The following is a 21451-nucleotide window of genomic DNA, read 5'->3' as shown; positions in this document are numbered from 1 at the left end:
CTCGTTACGTGAAAATGTTGCAGCTGTTATATGGACAAATCTCAACCTACAATTCATGTTCCCTAATACCTCTCATTTGAAGCATAAGTACGACGTGCTGAGCTATTGTCTCTCTCACATCCACGAGCTCCATTCTGATAATGTGTCACACTTGACGAAAGGCCTTCTACAATCGTCTGACGTCCTCAAAGTTCACAGCGGCCTCGAATATTGAAGAAGCACGTTGAGTTGCATAGCGAAGAATGTCAACAGACTGAAAGACCTGTGTGTTGCAATGTTCTGTTTTCAGAGTCCTGTAGTGCATGTCAGGACAAGTTTAGAAATAAACGCCAAGTGTCAATAACAAACAAACAAGAGAAACACTTTTCCATAAATCATAAATATGTCTATCGGCCATGGCTGCTAATTGTAGCCTGCACAGTTGCTAGGGTTACACTTCGGTAACGCACCGCAGCCATGTCCGGTTCCATGACTGGCCTTTGGTCACGGAGGTCCTGGGTTCGATCCCCACAGGGTCGCGAATTTTAACCATGATTGGTTAATTTCGCTGTCACGGGGGCTGGGTGTATGTGTCGTCTTCATCATCATTTTATCCTCATCACGACACGCAGGCGTCAAATCAAAAGAGCTGCACACTTCCGGCATTACTGGCACCATAACTCAGTCCTGTGCTTTAAGATGTGTGCAGGTGCGGGCATGAATGGGAGGATAAACGAACATTCCTCTTTGCAGATGTTTAAACGATTGGCTAAGCGAATAACAAAATCTCGACAAGTAATGAATTCATAGAAGTTTGAAGCTCCTCTGCTCCCCCAGGAGGCATCTCTCCAGCCTTCCAAAGACATCGTTCGACCTTTACGTTAATAAGACAAGCGTCTTTTCTCTATTTCCAGGCCTATCAAAGGCACAACCTACATTTGACACAATTTCACTGTCATAATTGTTCAACAGTCTTGTATCTTTAACATGAAAAGGAATGGCATTGATTGTAACACGTACCCATTCCATAAGGTCAACTTACTGGCGCAAAAACCAAAATGGAAAGGAGGCGATCTCTTGCACTCCTAGAAATTTACATTAAATGCATGAAATCCTAGTTGGGCTTGTGGCCCGAAGTTACAGAGGCTACTCAGGTGACTAGGTGAAGAGAATATTTAATTACAACATAGACAAGGTTACAAATCATAGCTAGTTGAAGAGCGTACCTCACTCTCTATTCCCTGAAGTTCTTTCGACTAGTTTGAAATGGAGAAAAGAAAAATTACTGGAAACCTTTCCCTCAGACCATCACATGTTCATTACCTTGAGCTGGTAGACCTCCCGAAGATGGACGAGGCGCTCCGCACACACTCTAGACTCGAGCGATCACTAAGACAACTTGGTTCTAAAAGAGCCAGCTTTTATAGTAGAGGGGACAGTTCCAGAATACTCTGGGCTAAGGCCCGACACACCCCCAATTCTTATTCGATAATCATATAAATACCAGGAAATTTTGATTGAATGAAAAATAAATATACACAAGTTTTCATTCGCTAACATCCTTTGCTTTTGCTAATTGCTTTACGTCGCACTGACGCAGATAAGTCTTATGGCGACGATAGGATAGGAAAGGGCTAGGGGTGGGAAGGAAGCGCCCGTGGCCTTAATTAAGGTACAGCCCCACATTTGCCTGGTTTAAAAATGGGAAACTACAGAAAACCATCTTCAGGGCTCCCGACACTGGGGTTCGAACCCACTTTCTCCCGGATGCAAGCTCACAGCTGCGCGCCCCTAACCGCACGGCCAACTCGCCCGGTGGCTAACATTTTAAGTTGGCGGGAAGAGACAGAAATGTTGTCAACTTTAACACATCGAAAACAAAGAATAAACAATTCACTTTAGTAAACCTTAACATACAAAATTACTCTGTGATTTTAATAGTTCATCTTCACACGAGAGGGCATAACATAAGTTGATAGTAGCGACATCTGTTGAGAAATGTTCAGACTTCTTGCACTAGTTGTTGCGAGTTTTATATTTTAGATGGCATTCTCCAAGGCGCACAGGGCGGGTGTACCGCCGTGTAGACTGCCTGTGAGTCAATTTCGACGAGATGGTAGAGGGACGCGTGGCTGTATTCGACACTCGACACAACTCCACGGGCACAATTTGCCCTCTCATTTCTTTGCTGCTTGATGTCCAATCTTCTTTCAGCACAAGTATAAGAGCAAGCTATCTAATTCAGTGCTAAACTCATTACGATATTCCCTTTGAAGTATGTGTACGATACACGGATGCTTTTCCTCATGTTTACAAAATAAGATTGAAGTTTTCAGAGAGCACTCAGCTATTTGGTTTGTAAAGAAAAACCTGAATCTCGATTGTGATCGCTCTCGTGCACCTCGTTGCAAGCCCATCTCGTGGACAGTTAGCCAGTTCGATTCCTGTTGGTGGAAAAATATTTCACCATCAGAATGTAGGCCGGCATGTACAGTAAGATTGCTGCCATTCTGTAGTAATAATAATAATTCTAGAAAGAGACATCTTAGACACAATCAGAGCAACCACAGTACAGAGCAAAAACAAGAAGAACTGATCGAGTTATTTGCTTAACGTCTTCCAGTATTGGAAGAGTTCGCTAATAATGGGTTTCCATCCCACTGACTACTTTTGATGGTTTTCGGAGACGCCGAGGTGAGCACCGGACTGAGTCAAGATCAAACCTCCCACCCCGGCCATGTACTCAGTTCGAAGGCAGATGACGCTGTTCGTCGGGTGGACACGTGAAGCTTTGATCAGCCGCCTCGTCTGTGTTGGCCGGCAATACTCAAGTAGTGACAAAGCGAAGCAGCCTCTCTACGAGCACACACGCCATTGTCTTTTCTGTAGACATGATGATCCCTTAACATATTGTCCTGGCATGGTGTGGTACAAGTACTCAGTCCCCGAGCAGCGAGTTGGCACATTTCAGCTCACTGCACCTTGATAATGTGGCAATGAGCGCGGCTGTGTCTAGAACTCAGGGTCGCACAATAGAACGTGATTGCTATTAATTTGTTAAACGAGCACAAGACCTTTCTTAATAATTTGAAGTAAATAGTCCACACGTATGACCTCTCCTCGTGACGCCGCTTCAAGTGGGGGGCTTCACCGTTCATAAGAGCTGACCTTCCTTGGAATTCGTGGTACCAGGTGGCTTGTAGCGGGATTATCATTGGGGTAGGCCCCGCTGCTCTGTGCTTTAGTATGGCGTCCTTTCGAACGATCTGATGTTGTACCGTCATTTCGAACTTGTAAACTGTGCCAAAATAATGGATAATGTAAGATACATTGAAAGCAAATAAATACTGCCACGAACATCTCTCGGGCTATCTTGGCGATTTGAACATTGGCCATGGACGAGTTATCAACAACGAATACCGTAATAAAAGAAGATTGTGTTCTTATTCCGTGTCTTATTTGTACAACTTTCTCATTATATTACAACTGGCAGAAAATCAATAATTGCTTAGGCTATCCTGTTATAATTCGACATCACGTAAAATGTTTTCGGCGTGTTTTGCGCTATAATTTATCACCACTCTGAGGACTCGCCAGCCTCTATGTCGCGCTTTAACAGGAGTATTGCGTACAGGAAGGGTAGAATCAAACCTTGTCGCTCTCTGAGGAAGATGACGTTCTCCTTGTGTACGGCGACACGGTCCTTACCCCGGCAGGCTCTTGATGGCCATTCGTCCGTCGGATGGATACGTTAAGCATTGAGGTATTAAACAGGGGTAGGTTCTCCCTTCCTACCGTCGTACATTTAGGTGAGGTTGACGTCAAGAAGGGCATCCGGTTTTAAAAACTCGCAACGAAGATTCATCTCGCCACATGGACAAGGAATTCTTGTGTGTTTTGTTCGGGCAAAGAGCTAAAGAAAGATCACCTTCGTATTCTGTATTCCATTACATTAAGGGACAAATGGACGTGCAGATTCGTTAATACAAGAGTAGAGTACTCATTCATAACCCAGTTTGTGCACGCCCTCAGAAGAGAACGTCGAGAACTTTGAAAGGGATTGAGAACGTTAAAGAATCGACTTTTGATCTCGAATACTGTAGTGTCAGGTGCCGACCTCGCTCCGGACGATTCCGGGAATACAAACAAGCATCTAGACCTTCAGCTAATAACAGTGATCTTTTTGATCGGGAGACATTAGCCTTGACCGAGTGATCCAAGGACGAAACACACATTTCCCTTGTCTGCATGGCCGCGATGATGAATAATAATAATAATAATAATAATAATAATAATAATAATAATAATAATAATAATAATAATAATAATAATCTTAGCTGAATCGCTACTAAGCGCCATCGGTATTGATAGCTTCCCTTCGAATTCCATTTCAATGGCCAAGTTGCTGGCCCTACTCTGCTGCCCTACGGTGAGCACGAACTAGGACGCACACTCCAGGCACCACTGGAACTAAACGACGCTACAGAGGTTTGTATGTACGCGTTGAGCGAGGAGGTGCGTCTTACAAAAAGCTATTGTCCACTCGACGCTAAAATAATTAGGAGAAAAAAAGATCCAACTCTCAACAAATGAAGATATTGGCAAAGAAAAGAAAAGAGACGTGAAAGGGGAAAAAATAAAAGTATCTTTAAACCTGGAATGCTGTAATACCGTCGGGGTTGGAGAAGAATAAGAATTGGCAGACGGAGAGCCTGGCACCAGCTCGGGACCCGTGTCGTCATAGCATGGATCAGATTAAAATATTTGAAACGGGAGACTGCGAAGAAGATAATAATAAACAATAACTGAATAAGAGATGTAAATTCTAAGGCCACACACATTGAAAAGTGAAATCTATAAATAAGTGTGGGCAATATTAAAAAGAAAGAAACAATTATAAGCGCTCTCCTTCTTCAGCTGGTAACGTGGCTCCAACTTACGCGCGTTACAGTTTGACGTTTCTTGGACAAAATGTAATTGCACTTCATCTTTGAGTTGATTTAGGCTAGAAATTGGCCAATCCTCCACTACAGTGAAACATCAAAATCAAAAGTACCCGGCAGTCGGACCATCTCATTTATACTAATAGATAACAATCGAAGAAGCAAAACCTGGTGAGTGAAGGAAAGCTACTGCGGTTTTATGGACACTTAGACGTCGCTTTGCTACAAACAAGATCTTGAAACTTTCAACATCCTTGAATCAGTTTCCGTGATGTGATTCAACAAAATTCGCGAATCGAGTTTAAGAAAGGATTACGACGAAAGACGCGAAAACGAGGTAAACAACAACAAACCTGAAAGAGAAAAGGAACTTGGAGATGATGGGTTTGAACCCTGTGCCGTGGTCGCAGAGTTAGCGCGACGGTAACAGAAGTTGTCTCCCAGACACAGATGTATACAGCGTTATAGGACGTTTTTTAAGGGTTATTCTGCCCCGAAGGCAGGTCCGAACCTCCGCAGAGGTGTTCCTGAGCTGGAGTTTACGTGGGGTAGGATGGTCAGTTCCTTACCCCCCACCAACAGCGCGTGTCAACCCATCCAACTCCTGACCACGCCCAATGTTGCTTAACTTCGGAGATCTCACGGGATCCGGTGTTTCAACACGGGTACGGCCGTTGGCTTGTAGGACGTATCTTTAATTATTAGATAAACCAGATACTAAGTCAGAGAGTCTAGAACATCATCTCCCGTCCTTTAGTCTTCTGTAGATTGCTTTTCCCACATTCCTTTTAGTTCTGCTGTTCTCCTTGCTGTTTTCCATTCTCTGTTTAATAAAGTGTAAAGTTGAGATTCATTTTCGAATTTACATATGTCCTTCCTATCTGTATCGCCGATCTTTCTTGTTTCAGTACAGTAGAAGTTGTAGTCAAGCTATATCTGTCATAATGTGTTTGTCCTGTTCCTCGTCATGAGCTGGTCCCACTCAGCGGGTAGCAGGCTAAACTTTATTTAACCACAAAATGTTTGTAAGCAAAGGAAGACAAACAGGATCGCTTAAATGTGTGTAATCATAAACACAAGAGTTGAAGGTTCTATCAGCTGTGATCACGACTTCATTCTTATAACGCGAGCGTAATTTGTGCGTAGCGAATTTCAGAATTGAGTTTGATGTTGCCCGCGGGTGATAGTATGGAGTCTTCAAGGCGACAATCGTGAGTTCGAACCCGGCCAAGGTCGGCTAACATGGTGATAGTGTACAGCGGTACGAGAAAGTGTCATCTTACTCGAAATACGTAGAGCGCCCCACAATTTAATAAGCTGAAAGTACTGCAGTCAGTGGACACGTCACTTTCCACACGTGGACGTCACTTGTTGCATGGAGCCAAGATCGTAATGCTTCACTGAACACATGCACTTACCTATGTTTCTTAATTTGGATACAAACACTTTCCCACTTTCTCGTGTTGTTCACACGACACAAGGCCCCTGCACTTCCATCAACACTAGAATTATATCAGATTGTATCCATTTGATTTTTGACAAACGATGGAATGTATTCGAACTTCCCATTCTTCTTCCGTTTCTTAAAGGAGCCTTTCCTCCCATTATAATTATTTTAGGATAAGTGCTATTTTCTTTCTCACACACTTCTTTCAAATTAATGGGCAACGTCGACGTGGAGTAGCGCTGGCAAGAACGCTAGGCGCCATGTTACTTTATAACGGAAGCTAATATGTTATGACGTCTTGGTCGCACAAACGGGGAAACTGCCTGATTCCTGTTCAAAGTCACATTGTCATGACTGATTCAATCCGAACAGTTCCCAATGCAACTGTGATGAGACAACATCCGCAAAAGAAAGAGCATTCAACAGGCGTCCGAAAACGAATGTGTTCTCACCTTGGCTGTGTACAGTGAGTACGTAACCTGCGAGATTTTGAAGTGTTTAAACAAGTCAAGTCGGGCTTTGCGTATGGGCGCTTCCAATGGGTTCTCGCTCATTTCCATTAGATGTTGAAGGATTGTGCGATGTTCGACAAACGCTATCTGCTGCCTTGAAGTTATTAAACTGCGAATATGTTCCGCTCCCCGGGTTACGTGTTCTCCCTGTCACTCTCCATCACCAGAGTTTGAAATTGAGCCAGAAAATAATGAAAGAAAGAGGACATAAATCCACGTCACTTTCAATTTACTTTGTATTTGGACCGGATACAACAAACAGAATACACTGAGGTGCTTTAGAAACATTTGAGTTGAGGTGTGGCTTTAAATCTTCTGGTACTCATCAACAGGCTACTTAGGTTAAAGCGTCTATCTGGGAGATACATTTGTTGTACTTTAATCTTGGATAGTAAATGTCTGTGTCCTCGAAACACCCTACCTATTATCATCGGCCACCTGTTAAATTTTAAATACTATTTTCAGAAATTCAGTGAACACGAAAGGTCACGCAACATTGTGCAAAATCAAGCACTAAACTTGTTGAATTATGTAATAACATTTTGCTTAATGAATGAGAGAAATTTTACTTTTTCTTTTAATGGAAATACTGGCATACCCATTCAAGGAATTCTAAATCGTAGTTAGTACGCTTAAACCGTGTATCTTTGTAGATAATAACACAAAAAGTATGACGTGTCGGTTTTCTTTGAATGAATATGAGAAAACACTGACTGTTTATATCGAGTGCAGTACAAATCAAACCGTAATATCTTGAATTTTGGGATTATAGCGCTTTATTTCAAATACTGTACCCCAATCACAATCGAACGTCGATGCTCCCTCGCTTCACTGTGAGGAGATATCCGTGGGAGGCTTCAGCAGGGCTGACCACAAGTATAAAATTGGAGGCATTTTAGCAGAAGTGATTGGGGTAAATGTTCATTCATTGGGAAGGGCGTGAAGGAGTGGAACAGTTTACCAGGGGAAGGTTTGATCATTTTGCAAAATCGGTACAGATATTCAAGAAAAGTATAAAGAGCAACAGAGAAAAGAAATGTTAGAGGGCATTCGACCTGTGGAGCTTATTGTAAATAAATAATTTTTGTGACTAAATTAATTCCACCCCGTTGTCTATGGAAATGGGACTGCCTATGTCGTGGGGCCTGGGACCGCTACGGTAGCTGTCAAAGTGAAGGTCCTAGAGGAACTCTGCAAAGCGGCTCTGCTTAAGACGCACATGTTAGATACCAAAATAAAACAATGTAAATTTAAATCTTATAGCAGTTGTGTAGTATTATTTGAAGTTATTCCACACCGCGTATAAGACTTAATTATGTGTGTAAGTAGGTGTAGGGGCCAGCGCACCCGGTGGCCCCGGGTTCGATTCCCCGCCGAGTCAGGGGGTTTTAATTGTAAATGATTAATATCCCTCCCCTGGGCACTGAGTGTTTCTGTCGTCCTTAACGTTCCTTTCCTCACATTCAACACTTTACACTTCCTCCATTTACATAATACACGCAGGTTCCTCACATATGGTGCTAGCAGGGGCAAAAGATCTTTCTAAGTCGACGCCCCGAAGAAATAGCTTTTGTTTTTTAACGTACAGAAGATATCATGAGTAGAATTTTCTAAATAATATATATTTATTAAGGATGAGCTGTGTGTTAGTGTAAATTGTATAGGAAAATGTCTTCTTCTCTTTAGTGCTTAATAATAGTGCAACGTGTGTGTATCATTTGCCACCGAGATAGAGACCTCAGTTGCAAATAAAGTGATTTTGATTTGATGCTTGCTGCGTGAGCTGCCCACATTAGCCCGGCTGAGCACCTCTCAACTTTCTGATGTAATAGAAAATGATTTGTTTTCAGTTACAGTCATGTGAAGAAAACATACTTTATATACTTTCTGTGGTTTAACAGTAACTTTTCTTACATTGGCAAAATGCTCCTCGACTAAGTGGTATGTTCCGAGCTGTCAGTGGAAAGATGACGTGGAATGACATTAGCAGACGTATAAGTTTGAGTGGCGTCTTTAAAAGTAGGAAAGATCGCAATATGAAGAAAGTTGCAATTCAAGAGGACAAATTGGGGCAAATATTCGTTTATAGGAAGTGGAGTAAGGGGTTAGAATAACTTACCAAGGGAGATGTTCAATAAATTTCCTATTTCATTGCGATCATTTAAGAAAAGCTTAGGAAAACAACTGAGGGAATTTGCCACCTGGGCGACTGCCCTAAATGCAGATCAGTAGTGATTGATGTACGAACTGTTGAAAATTGTGACCGCCATTGTTCACATACAAAGTATAACGGCGTACGACAAGTCCTCCCTCTCTCTCTCTCTCTCTCTCTCTCTCTCTCTCTCTCTCTGTGGAGGTATTTATGATATAATATGACCGCAAACACGAAAATCAAGTGGAGTCATATCTGAGGAAAGTGTCGGCCAAGCAACTGGACCTGCACTGCCTATCCAACAAATAGGAATATGTGCATTTAAATCATTTCGATAATTTAAGCCGGAATACGCCGTTATGTTCTCTGAACATGTTCATTCAATCGTGCAGCCATAACAGAAGATGTCAGAGCAAGTTCAGGATCCTCGTGTACATACGAGGGCTGTGAATAAAGTACTCTAGACAGATGGGGTGGCGCTGTTGTTGATGAGCATCCGGTAGGGAGAGCTGTTGCTGTGTGGCGTTCAAGTGGAGAGTGTGTGATTAGCGTTCGTGGATTAAAGTCGAGAATGTTATCGAGAATTACGCGAAACGTGTACCGTATATGACGGTTGCGTCCATTGACATCGTGAGTGGTCTCGATCAAACGGTGTAGCACATACTGAGCGGAGTCGTGGGCCAGTACGGTCGCTTTGTGTCTCACATTCACACGATGCGGAAAATCCAAAATATTGTTTGTGATTTAGCGGACAGTGTGGTGACCATACTGACCGTACGGGACTGTTCCTCGTTCCTGTAATCAATTCACAGATAAGGGAGAGATCAAAGAGAATGGTGTTACATGAGTAAACAGCTGGCGAGCTGCGGGCTGACATGTCAGTGCCTACTGCCGGGTATGAAGCTGTGCGATCTTGCCGTCCACTGTTCATAGCAAACTGCTCCACGAAGATTACTCACGTTTCTGAGATCATTTGACACAGCGTGACTATAATAGGTGTATCAGCTCACTAAAACTATTTAACCTAGTATTCTGGTTAAATCTGCGTTGCCAGTACACTAATGAACCTTATTTATTCATCGTACATAACATTCACTTCATCGGAGATCTTTGCAAAGCATTGACTAGATAAGGTTCATTGACAGAAAGTGTATTGGCAAGGTAGACTTAACCAGAATACTGCTTTAAATAGTGTTTAATGAGAGATCTTCTTTGTGGCATCTACTAAGCTATCAGGGAAGCTCTCAGTTCACATTCCTTAGCAAATTGCCGACAGACTTGTTCTCTTTCTTAGCAACATTCTCCGTTCTTCGTGACATAAACTCTGGATTGTGCCATGCACTGTGCTGGCTGTGTAGCGAACAAAACAGACGTATCTTATTCATTGCCATAAGTGTGGAGCAGAATTAATTAGCAATAATAATTCATTGAACTGTGTTTAATAAGAATTCTCGTACACGCGTCTTTCACCCTGTCTCAGCGAGTCACGATATAAAAAATAGCATCCGGAAACTGAAAATAAAATGGGAAATCGAAAGGGTATTACTTTCCCGATTGTTAAGGGAGCCACTATATCTTGATAAGAACTATTCTGTGTTTTTTCCATCAGTTTCTTTTCTTTACTCATTTTAACTGAGACTCTTTACTTTTCAGACAATTGTAATAATGTACAAAACAGGGAATTGCAGCTCGTTCTTTCGCATGTGGCAATGGACTAGTTGGCTAGATAATTGGTCACAGTGTCGTGTATGAGTGGTCGCTGAGACTAAGAGCGGACGTTCACATCGATAGAAAGATGAAAGTGTTGAGCATGCTCCAGTAAAGCTGTCAGCTGTGAGAACGACACTTAAATTTGTCGCGAGTAACATTCTTACTTTCAACTAATGGACGTGTTCCGTGTGAGCGCGCGCAGTGTTCTGTGTTACGTTTATTGGGGTTCTGATGCCTCTAAGTACGTTTACATCTTCATTTAAAATGCCGCCCGTGAAGCATGCAGATTGTTTCGTCGTGAGGCTAAGTGCGCGTAGGAACGTTCAATGAACAGAGGAAAATGTGGAAAGTTCTGGTATCATCCCGTGATGCTCTGTTCGTGATAAAACCTGTGTTTACATATTTCATAAGTTCTAAAAAAGTATACACAGCAAAAATTACATAGAGTCGAACTTTTCATCCTTTACATCTGGTACAACGAGCACAACCCGTCAACTTGTGTGAAAAGTACAAGCTAGTTCGATCGCCGAGAGCTGTACCAGGCTATTCGCCACTGTCGAAATGTTTGACGTCGTACCACCTTGGAGCGATTGGTTTAACCGAAAGCCAACTCATAATTTATTTTGAGTGTGGAGGATGAAAGTCAAAGACATTGGTTATTCAATGGACCCAGTCACTTTCTCAAGAAGTGGATACACTTGACTTAACATCCGTCCGTCCGCTGCCAAACGAAAATGATTCATGTCCGTGAACTTGCAGCGAGATGATGAACCCTGATACGTTTGCTTCCGCTTACTTCTGACTGATTTCTCGAAATGTCGTGGATAAGCGCCAGAGCGTTCCTCTAGCTACTTCATACGAGTAATGCCTTTCTTGGACTTTGGACCACGGTTTCTGTTTTCCTCTCCTCTGATCGTATGTTCTTGGATATTTCATTTTGTTTTTCTTAGAACCCGTTGAATTGATCAGTTTTGACTGATGTCAACTTCCTTCACGTCTTGTTTCTTCTACTCATTTAGTAGTTGCTTTTATTTTGATGCTGTAGTTAATGATTTGCTCGTTCATTCTTGTGAGGTGCCCAGTCTCCTCTGTATAGACCTTCATCTCTCTTCTTCTTCCATGTACGCGTCGTGACATCTTCCTCAAGAATTTTCATTCTTTCTTCTCTAGCTCATCCACTTCCCCTATCTTCTACAGTATCAGACATTCTGATCTCTTAAGTCCCTCTGGCTTGATAACCGCAGTAATGCCTGATATCGTTCTTTTTATTGCTAATTTATAGGCTAACTGCTTCTTTATCGAGCCCATTCGGCTGGACCCATTACCAAGATATTTCATTAAATTTATCTCACCTCTGGACATACCCGTGGTTTCTTTCCAGATTATTATTATTATTATTATTATTATTATTATTATTATTATTAAGCCTCCGTGGCTCAGACGGCAGCGTGCCGCCCTCTCCTAGCTGGGTTACGTGGTTCAAATCCCGGGCACTCCATGTGAGATTTGTGCTGGACAAAGCGGAGGCAGGACAGGTTTTTCCCTGTCATCGTTCATTTCGACTGTCAGGGCAGTGCGACAGGCTTCGGCAGCCGGCACAGTTCCTATCTTCGCCCCTAGATGGAGCTTCATTCATTCTGTTCCTGACCCGCTCGAATGACTGGAAACAGGCTGTGGATGTTCTTCCTCTTGTTATGTTCACTTCCGTGAAGGCGCGGTACTGCAGAGATTTAAGAATATTAAATCGTTCAAATGGGACGAGGATACGAGAAAATCCTGTGAACACCACTAGAGTGGAGAATGCTCTGGTTACCGGAAGTGACGTCACGTGGCCCATCGCTGTAGTGTTTCAGTTTGTTTTCGGAAGTGCCATGATCTTCCTCAAGTTATGATATGTTAATGGTTTTCCAGGTCCCGTCCACATCTCTCTATCTCACGTCGGTTATGAGTTCTACAGCGGAGGGAGTGAGACCTTGTCTTCGGCTGCTGATCATTCTTATGTAAGCTTTGAGTCATCTACAACCAGAACGAAACTGACTTCCTTGGCCTTCGCACTTTAATGCAGTGGGGGTGGCGAGCGCGACCACACCGTCGAGTTCGGAAAACAAGTGAGAAGTGGCCCCCACCCACAGGCGATTACACAATGTTCGTACATCATGTGAGCGAAATACGATATGTGTAGTTTCAAAAATTAAGGTTAATTTGATATAAATGAATCCTTTTGAAGAAAACCTCTGCTTTCAAAAGATTTGCCCCTTTTTGCGTTGCTTTATTTTTAACACAGGATCAACAGTTCTAAAAGCCATCAATTACGAGTTACGTCATTAAAGATGAAATTCTCACACACAATGTATTGGACGACGACTTCTCCACTTGAGCTGTTATTGTCTTGCGACCCCGACGCCCTTTCTTTCGGCGATGTGTCGCTTCTGCTTGGAGTTATGTCACCTTCACTATCACTCCGTCAGCATAGCGTAGTCTATTCTCCATCGTCGTCCTTCCTTAACGGGCCCACACACTTTTCTCTCAGCATACGTGAAAACTGGTTTTATGAAGTTTTTATATAATCTAACCTTAGTTTTACTATGCAGCAATATTGCACATAATAGCATTTGCCTTGCTCTCTTACCCTATCTTCACCACAGGGATCACAACCGTACATTTCGGGCCTGTCCTGCCCGACAGCTGCGCCTGTTGCCAGAACACACAGTAGCTTTCCACGCACCATATTGGGAAAGTTAGCTTTTTTCAAATATTCGTATATAATTTATCCTGCGCTCTATATCTTGTTATATTTACATATTCAAAGAAAAACTACCTTACAGTTTTTGTGTTACAGCCGCTCATGTTTCTCGCAATAAGACTTAGTTTGAATTATCAAAATTTGATTCACGTTCCATGTAGATAGAACTTATTACACAAAGATACGGGATTGCAGCGTTCCTGGATGGAAACAACAGAATTTGCACTAAGAAAAGTAAAACGCTTGTATTCAGTCAATAAAACCACCGGTAGTAATAAAATAATAGATTAGTTTTATACTCCATTTTGCACAGTGTTCCGTGTTGATTGAGTTTCTATATTTAAAACTTATCTTGTATCGCTTAACAGTCTCACGTCCTGGGCTTGCTCAACCTGTGCCTCTGCTGCTGGCTCACCGTGACTCACTGCACTAGCACTGCCATAGCCTGTTTCTGTTCTTGTCTCGGTGGGGGCAGGGGCTGTTAACTTTCGAGCGGGGACCTTAGCTGAGTCCTGGCATTGCTTCCACTTACTTGTGCCAGGTTCCTCACTTTCATCCATCCGGTCCGACCTCCCTTACTCCACTCTTGTTCTTTTCCGATCTCGACGATATTAGGTATCGAGGCCTAGGGAGACTTTCATTTTCACGCCCTTCGTGGCCCTTGTCTTCCTTCGGCCGATACCTTCATTTTTCCAAGTGTCGTATCCCTTCCGTTTTTTCTCTCTGGTTAGTGTTATATAGAGGATGTTAAAATAATAATCACCACCACCGAGTCTTTCCTTCACGATATAGCATCGGCTTGTGCTTCTTCCGAATCAAATGCCTTCGGACTCCCTTATTATCTGCCAAGCCAATGAATCGCCAAAATAGAGACTTAGGAAGGAAGTAGCTCGACCGTATCCAGGATCTGGTTCTTACCTCGTGTCCAATTGTGGGCGCGAAGAGAATGGAGAGACCTCGAGCTGGCATTGTCCAGGCGATGTGCAAAAAGAAGTCTGCTAGCGCCAGCAGGGTCTCATGCTTGTCCTTTGTGTTCCAGATGGCGCGGCAGCGTGTACAAGTTGATATGGCGAGAGCTGGTGGCCTATCTTGCGATATACTTCACCATAAATGCCATCTACAGAGTGGCTCTCTCGGACGAGCACCGGCGGTAAGTCACACCATCTTCCTAAAGCATATTTATATAATTAGTGATTTTTAGAAACTTGTTATGAAAACTCTCGGTTAGAGTGTAGAGCCATACTCAAGTCCTTGGTCTGTTTTTAAAAATATTACATCTTCAGTGAATCTTGATGCTGAATCCATCTCCGTTTCGCCATAGCGTGGGGCTGTTGTTGTTGCTTTCCCTATGGCGTTAATAGTTTCATCTCCTCATTCCGAGCACCCTCCCGCCATTGTTTCCACCAGTAATCATTGCTACTTCAACTTATAGTGAGTTCACCCAGCTGTCACTCACGTACAGACTGGCGGAATACACTTCAACCTGTGCACCGATTTGAATCCTTCCCCGCCAGTAAATGAACCCCTAATCCCATAACTCTCCACGAAACATAAGCGTAACACCATTTTTCAGTTACTTTGAAGCATGCTGAAAATGTGGTCCTGACAGCCCCTCCTCCCCCTGTGGGTGGGGGCGGTAGAATAACACCCACGGTATATCCTGCCTGTCGTAAGAGGCGACTAAAAGGGTCCCCAACGGCTCTGAACTTTGCAACGTCGGTTGGCGACCACGGGGCCCTCAGCTGAGTCTTGGCATTGCTTCCACTTACTTGTGCCTGGCTCCTCACTTTCATCTATACTGTCTGACCTCCCTTGGTCAACTCTTGTTCTTTTCCGACCCCGACGCTATTAGGTTTGCGAGGGCTAGGGAGTTTATTCATTTTCACGCCCTTCATGGCCCTTCCCTTCCTTTGGCCGATACCTTCATTTTTTGAAGTGTCGGACCCCTTCCATTTTTTTCTCTCTGATTAGTGTTATATAGAGGATGGTTGCCCAGTTGTACTTCCTCTTAAAACAATAATCACCACCACCACCTGACAGCCCCTCAGCGATTTGATTGAAGGTACTCTCAACCGCTGACTAGCTCGATAAGGCGCAATGTAAGACAGATCATTGTACGTGAAACTTGGGAACAGTTTTTTCTATACAAATGACGCAATATCTTAGCTTCCTGTATATAATGTGTTCGTGTTGTTCATTTACTTGTGCTCGGAGCCACTTCCGACCCCCGCGAGGCCCGGATACTCTACTTTCACTGCGCCCTGTCCTAACTCTCATATTACTCAGTTCCATCTTCTTAATCTCATTTGACAACATACGCTGCATTTAATGTCGCTGTCTCGTCATTTATCCGTGGTATAGTGGTTAATGTGATTACCCAGAGCCCTGGGTTCGATTCCTGCCTCTGTCACGAAATTAGAAAAGTGGTACGAGAGCTGGAACGTGGTGTTTTAATCTCGGGAGATCAACTGAGTAGAGGGGGAGGGGTTCGATTCCGAACTCAGCTATTCTCGAAGTGGTTTCCCACTTCTCCAGGCAAATGCCGGGATGGTACCTAGCTTATGGACACGGCCGCTGTCTTCCCTCTTGCTTGCCTCTCCCTTCTGAGAAGGCCCCAGTTCAGCATAGCAGGTGAGGGCGCCTGGGCTCCTCTCCAGTTTTACCCTCCCGACCCAAAGTCTTACGCTCCAGGACACTGGCTGAGTCCGAGGGAAAGTGCACAGGCAAACATCCTAGGAATATGAGAATATATTCTTTATTTATCCTAAAATTTACAGTCATTTTCTTAATATCTGGTCGATTAGATTAGCAGTTTGCCTTTTTCTACCACTACGAGCGCTAATGTTTCACTGAAGTCCTAACAACTATATTCGGTGTGGTCATACGCCTGAGGGTATTGAACCAAGGAACACATTTAGGATTCGAATGAAAAGGAAAACGAGTAAAGAAACAATTTTCGAAATTTGTTTTTTAGAGCTATCCAAGACTCCTTCAAGTTTCTGGGCACCGCTACTTTCTCCGCTAAACGCCGCTTAGCGGGTGAAGGTGAAGGTGTGCTCCCTCCACGAGGGTGTACGACCACTCTGTAGAAAGGAGACGAGCTCCGAGTTGGCCTGCAATCACATAAGCATACGAATAAACTTGAATAGAGATGTTTAAAGTAGGAAAGATGAAAATATGAAGATAAAGTTGGAATTCAAGAGGACAAATATGTCTTTGTAGGAACATAAATTGGGCCTTGGAGTAATTAGCAGGATTTTTTTGAAATCATCGAAGGAAAAACCTCTCTAGTTGGGCACGTCGGAGTAATCTCGGTACACATCGCCGATAATGGACCGCTCTCTGATCACCCAGCAGTTGGAAATATATCAGTCATCTCCATCCCCTACTTTCTCTCCCTATAAACGAATATTTCCACGTTCCCTAGAAATAAAAACCTACATTCGTCGTCGTTCTGACACACTACGATGGGAAAGGGTTAGGAAGGAACCGGCCGTGGCCTTAATTAGGGTTTAGCCTCAGAAGTTGCCTGACGTGAAATTCGGAAACCACGGAAAACCATCTTCAGGGCTGCCTACAGTGGGATTCGAACACACTATCTCCCGAATACAAGCTCACAGACACACAACCCTAACCGCACAGCCAACTCGCTTGGTCTCTACAAATCTTAGTCCACGCCATCTCGGAACATTCCGCTTAGTCGAACAGCTCGTCTCCGTACTCCAAAGTCTTCCTATGCGAAAGTTTGCGTATTTTCGTAACACTACTCTTGTCGGAAATCGCCCAGAACAAATCGTGCTTCTTTCCTTTGGATCTTTGCCAGTTGTGGTGTGCATCCCGTACTGTAATTGGGGCCTTATAAACACTTCCACTTGATGAACACTGAGACGATTGTTCCTCTTGGAGACTCGTCATCTCCATCTCACAAGAGTCGCAGTCATTCTGAGTTACGTCAGCACTCTCCTCTGCTATATCTTGCTGCAATCCTCCAGGTTGAGCCTCCTAAACGACAACTGCTTTCTGTCAACCAGTCGGCAATCATGTCAAGCTGACTGGCATGTATGTTTCGCTTGTACACTGCGGCTAGTATAGTAACTCGCCATTCATTTCGTATAGGTCCTTCATGCAAACAATCGCTTAAGTAGAGTTCCCAAGTACTAAATACTGAACTAAGTCGATCAGTGATGGTTTCCAGAAATGTCACGCGAACACTTTCTAGCCTTACAGTGTTCACCTCGGACTGAACCGCTCGGCATCATAAGGAGAATTAATTAATGAATGTAAACAAAGTTGAGCAGAAAATGGAAATGCAGTCACGTTCTATGTCAGTACCTATCTGCACCCGGTGTGGCTTTAAGCGCATTACAAGTTCAAGCGAACGACGAGAAGCAGCTCACTTCACTTTATGTCGCAATTTGATTGGTGATGGGCGTATGGCATCTCATTAGAACCGTTTGGACTATTTGTAAGCTTCGATTACTTTTATCGACAATCTTAAGACTGAATATGACATTTCATCCATCCAATTCGTCACACGTAAGGCACAAGAATTCGTGGAGGATATGTAGCAATGACGAACGCTCGCGCTTCACAGCCTTATTCACTAAATATTTGTAGTTGGACCACATTAACCATCTACGAGATGTTCCTTCAGTGCTGAGGATTGCGGTTTCTCAGTACGAGAGATGGAGTGTGAAAGTCTGTGACGTAATAAGGAGATTCCCCAGCTCGCAGTACTTGTATGACATCACCATCTTCCATCAACTAGATCTCTCCTCTGAGAAGGTCGAGCCAGGAGCACACCGTACTACTTGCTCTAAGAAATCAGTATTCATATAGTTCTTTGTAGAATTTACAAATTAATTAATTCAACAACAGGTGTGTTTTCAGTACATATGAAACACATTTGAACATAGCACTTCCAGAATCCTCTCACTGTCAGGTCACCCGATAATATCCTACTGGGAGACTTCAAGAAAGGAGGAACGTCGGAAGAGAAGCAAGGAGTGTGGTTGGTTCAAACCTCGTCTCCGAGGTGTTACTTGATTGACGTTTTGTGCCTGTTATTTTGTTTTCCACAACACTTGAAGGGCTGAGAGTGTCAGTAGCAGTCTACTGGACTGTTTGTCATCTTATGAACTCAATGTGATGTTATAATTAAACTAAAACTCATACACGATCGTTATCAAGACGGGTGATTATGTGTGTGCACTGCAACGTGTATATCTTTTATTATTATTTTGTTATCTTGTCCATAAATTAAGACAAGCATCTCTGATTATTTTTCTCGAGGTCACATGGAAACTCATAAAGACCGCGGTATACACACTGTACGTTTGACTGTCAAGTTCAGACACGTTGTAGTGTAATAATGAGCCGTCAGAGAGGCCAGTCTTCGTTCCGTAAGGGAAATTGGCAAAACTGTGAACAAAAGTCATAGGTATAAAATTACCAACCGGATTTAACACAAGGACAAACTAACTCAGAAAAGAATCTTTAATTGCAACGATGAACGTTGGATACTACGAGAGGTTAAGAATAATTCATCAATTAGTGCTCCAAAACTTGCTCTGATGGTTGAGGAAAAGTAATATGCATGGAAGAGTAAGTAGGAAAACAACATTCGTCAAGAAACTGAATGGGAAAACTAGGTTACAGTTTGTAAGAGAGCACATGGGAAAAGATTTTGACTTCTGGAAAACAGTAATATTTGCACATGAAAGCAAATTCAACCTCCATGGATCAGATGGAAAACTTACTGTCGGAAGAAAACCGAATGAAGAGCTAAAACCTACCAATATGCGGCCAAGTGTTAAATAGGGTGGAGGAGGTGTTAATGTCTGGGGGTGATTGGCAGCTAGTGGCGTACAAAAGTTGACTTTCATTTATGGGATAATGCATACAAATGTGTATTTTAACATGTTGGAAAACAATTTGCCTGCTAGTGTTCAAGAACTTGAAATACATGACCAATACAAGGATTATTGGGATAACGATGGCAAGCATTGAGCTCACATAGTAAGAATGTATAAGTGTCCAAAGGTCGCCAATATTTCTGCTGTGCGTACTGTACCTGACAGATCCCAGGGCAACAGCCTCTGTCGGCGTTGCCACAGAGAGTTCGAAACTCTTTCACATGTTCTGGCAGCCTGTCCACATGGTGAATTACCATGCACCTCACGCCATAATGTAGCCAGATCAATTATAGCTAACGCTTTGAGAGGACAAGGTTATAATGTCTATGAAGAAGTACATGGTCTCTCCAACAGAGGAAGCAACCAACGCATTGATATTATTGCTTTTAAGCCATCCTGTTCTGAAGGTTTCATAATTGATCCAACAATCAGATTTGAGACCAACGAAAACCAGCCGGAAGAGGTCGATGCAGAAAAAAGAAGAATTTATGAAGAAACGGTGGACTTCTATAAGCGAAAGTATAAGCTCTCATCCATCTCTGTAATCGGCTTGATGTTGGGTGCTCGAGGAACCATACCTACATTTTTTGTCATTTTCTGCAATACCTTTGGGCTGAACAGAGATTTCATCTATAACATCGCGATTACCACACTCAAAAGTCTATCATGATCTTCAAGAACCATGCTTGCGGACCTCAAATGTTTGACATGCCTCACTCAATTGCCTACACTTAACATCATACGATCACATTATCTACTGTATCCAAATCCATTATGGTTGTTAAGGTACTCTTTGTCTTTGGGCAGCCTGCAGCTCTTGCAGGAAGATTGTATAATAAATAATCATTTACCACGTTTAAATGTCATAGAGAACCTGTGGCATCACTGAGAAGTGGCAATAAGATGACCTGAAAGGTACTTTACGCGCAGAATAACAGAAAATAAATCAATCACACTGTGAAAAATAGGTACGATCCATGTCTGCCCGTATGAAGACGTGAGACGAGCCAAGGGATACCAGAAAATACTGAGTTTGTCTTATTCCGAGCTTCAAGGATGTAGCACAGGCAGTATGTGTTTCACTGTGATCTCTTTTTGTGTATGTTTGAGAAGTGATTTTTAATTTCCTTTGTAGAAGAAATATACTGTATTTATGTTAATTTTTAATTGTGTAGTAGAACATTATGTATTGTTACAAAAGAGTTAAAACGAGCTTGGAATAAAAATGATGTACTGTACTTGTTGGTAAATGGTCAAAGAAATATTTTGCTGATGTATGAGTTTCTTTTTTTGCTTATTGCTTTACGTCGCACCGCCACAGATAGGTCTTATGGCGACGATGGGATAGGAAAGGCCTAGGATTTGGAAGGAAGCTGCCGTTGCCTTAATTAAGGTACAGCCCCAGCAATTGCCTGGTGTGAAAAAGGGAAACCATTTTCAGGGCTGCCGACAGTGGGATTGGAAGCCACTATCTCCCGGATGCAAGCTCACAGCTGCGCGACTGTGTGAGTTTCATTGTGACTCACTGTGGTTGGAAGATGTTTCGTTTGAGCTTCATGCAAGACGCCAGTTATTTGCTTATAAACCTACGGTATCGTTCTTCTGGGTTTGTTCTCGACTGCGCCCTGGGTTACACCTGAGTCCAGCCAGCATTCACTCCCGTACAGCAACGTACAGACCGGTGTATACATGAACAAGACTTTGAGCGGGTACTCTGACAGTAAATTCTAAGACGCTACTTTCTGCAAAGTCGAGATTTTATCAACTGTACTTGAGTTTGGTTACGAGAAAACAAGATAAGAGCGGTTTCCGTTAAGCATGTTTAGTTATTTCTGATCACGCCTAGTGTATCGTAGTTGTTGGTGCTTTCTGCTCAACCATGGAAGTTTGTGGACAAACTGAGGTCTTTTCCAGGCAATCATTACAGATACCCTTCTAATTAGTCTACCGCCTTGCACTTCATAAGTCAGCAGAAACTAGTTTAAAGTTAACAAAAAACAGGCCTAGCGCTTATTCATTTAACATAACCTCACTCAGTTACGTGTAAAAG

At 42.9% G+C, this 21451-nt stretch overlaps 1 protein-coding gene across 2 annotated transcripts in view; it reads left to right on the top strand.

Annotated features, from left to right (window-relative positions):
• Positions 1-21451, top strand: part of Best2 (bestrophin 2) — a 232724-nt gene that overhangs the window by 103111 nt on the left and 108162 nt on the right. For both annotated transcript variants that reach the window (XM_067156771.2, XM_067156772.2), the window contains one exon: positions 14526-14636. In XM_067156771.2, the coding sequence (XP_067012872.1) occupies positions 14526-14636 (111 nt within the window). Of the gene's footprint in view, positions 1-14525; positions 14637-21451 lie in introns of those variants that run through there.

The sequence above is a fragment of the Anabrus simplex genome, chromosome 12 (assembly GCF_040414725.1).
Source record: "Anabrus simplex isolate iqAnaSimp1 chromosome 12, ASM4041472v1, whole genome shotgun sequence".
Lineage (NCBI taxonomy): Eukaryota > Metazoa > Arthropoda > Insecta > Orthoptera > Tettigoniidae > Anabrus > Anabrus simplex.
This window is presented reverse-complemented; position numbering and strand designations above follow the sequence as displayed.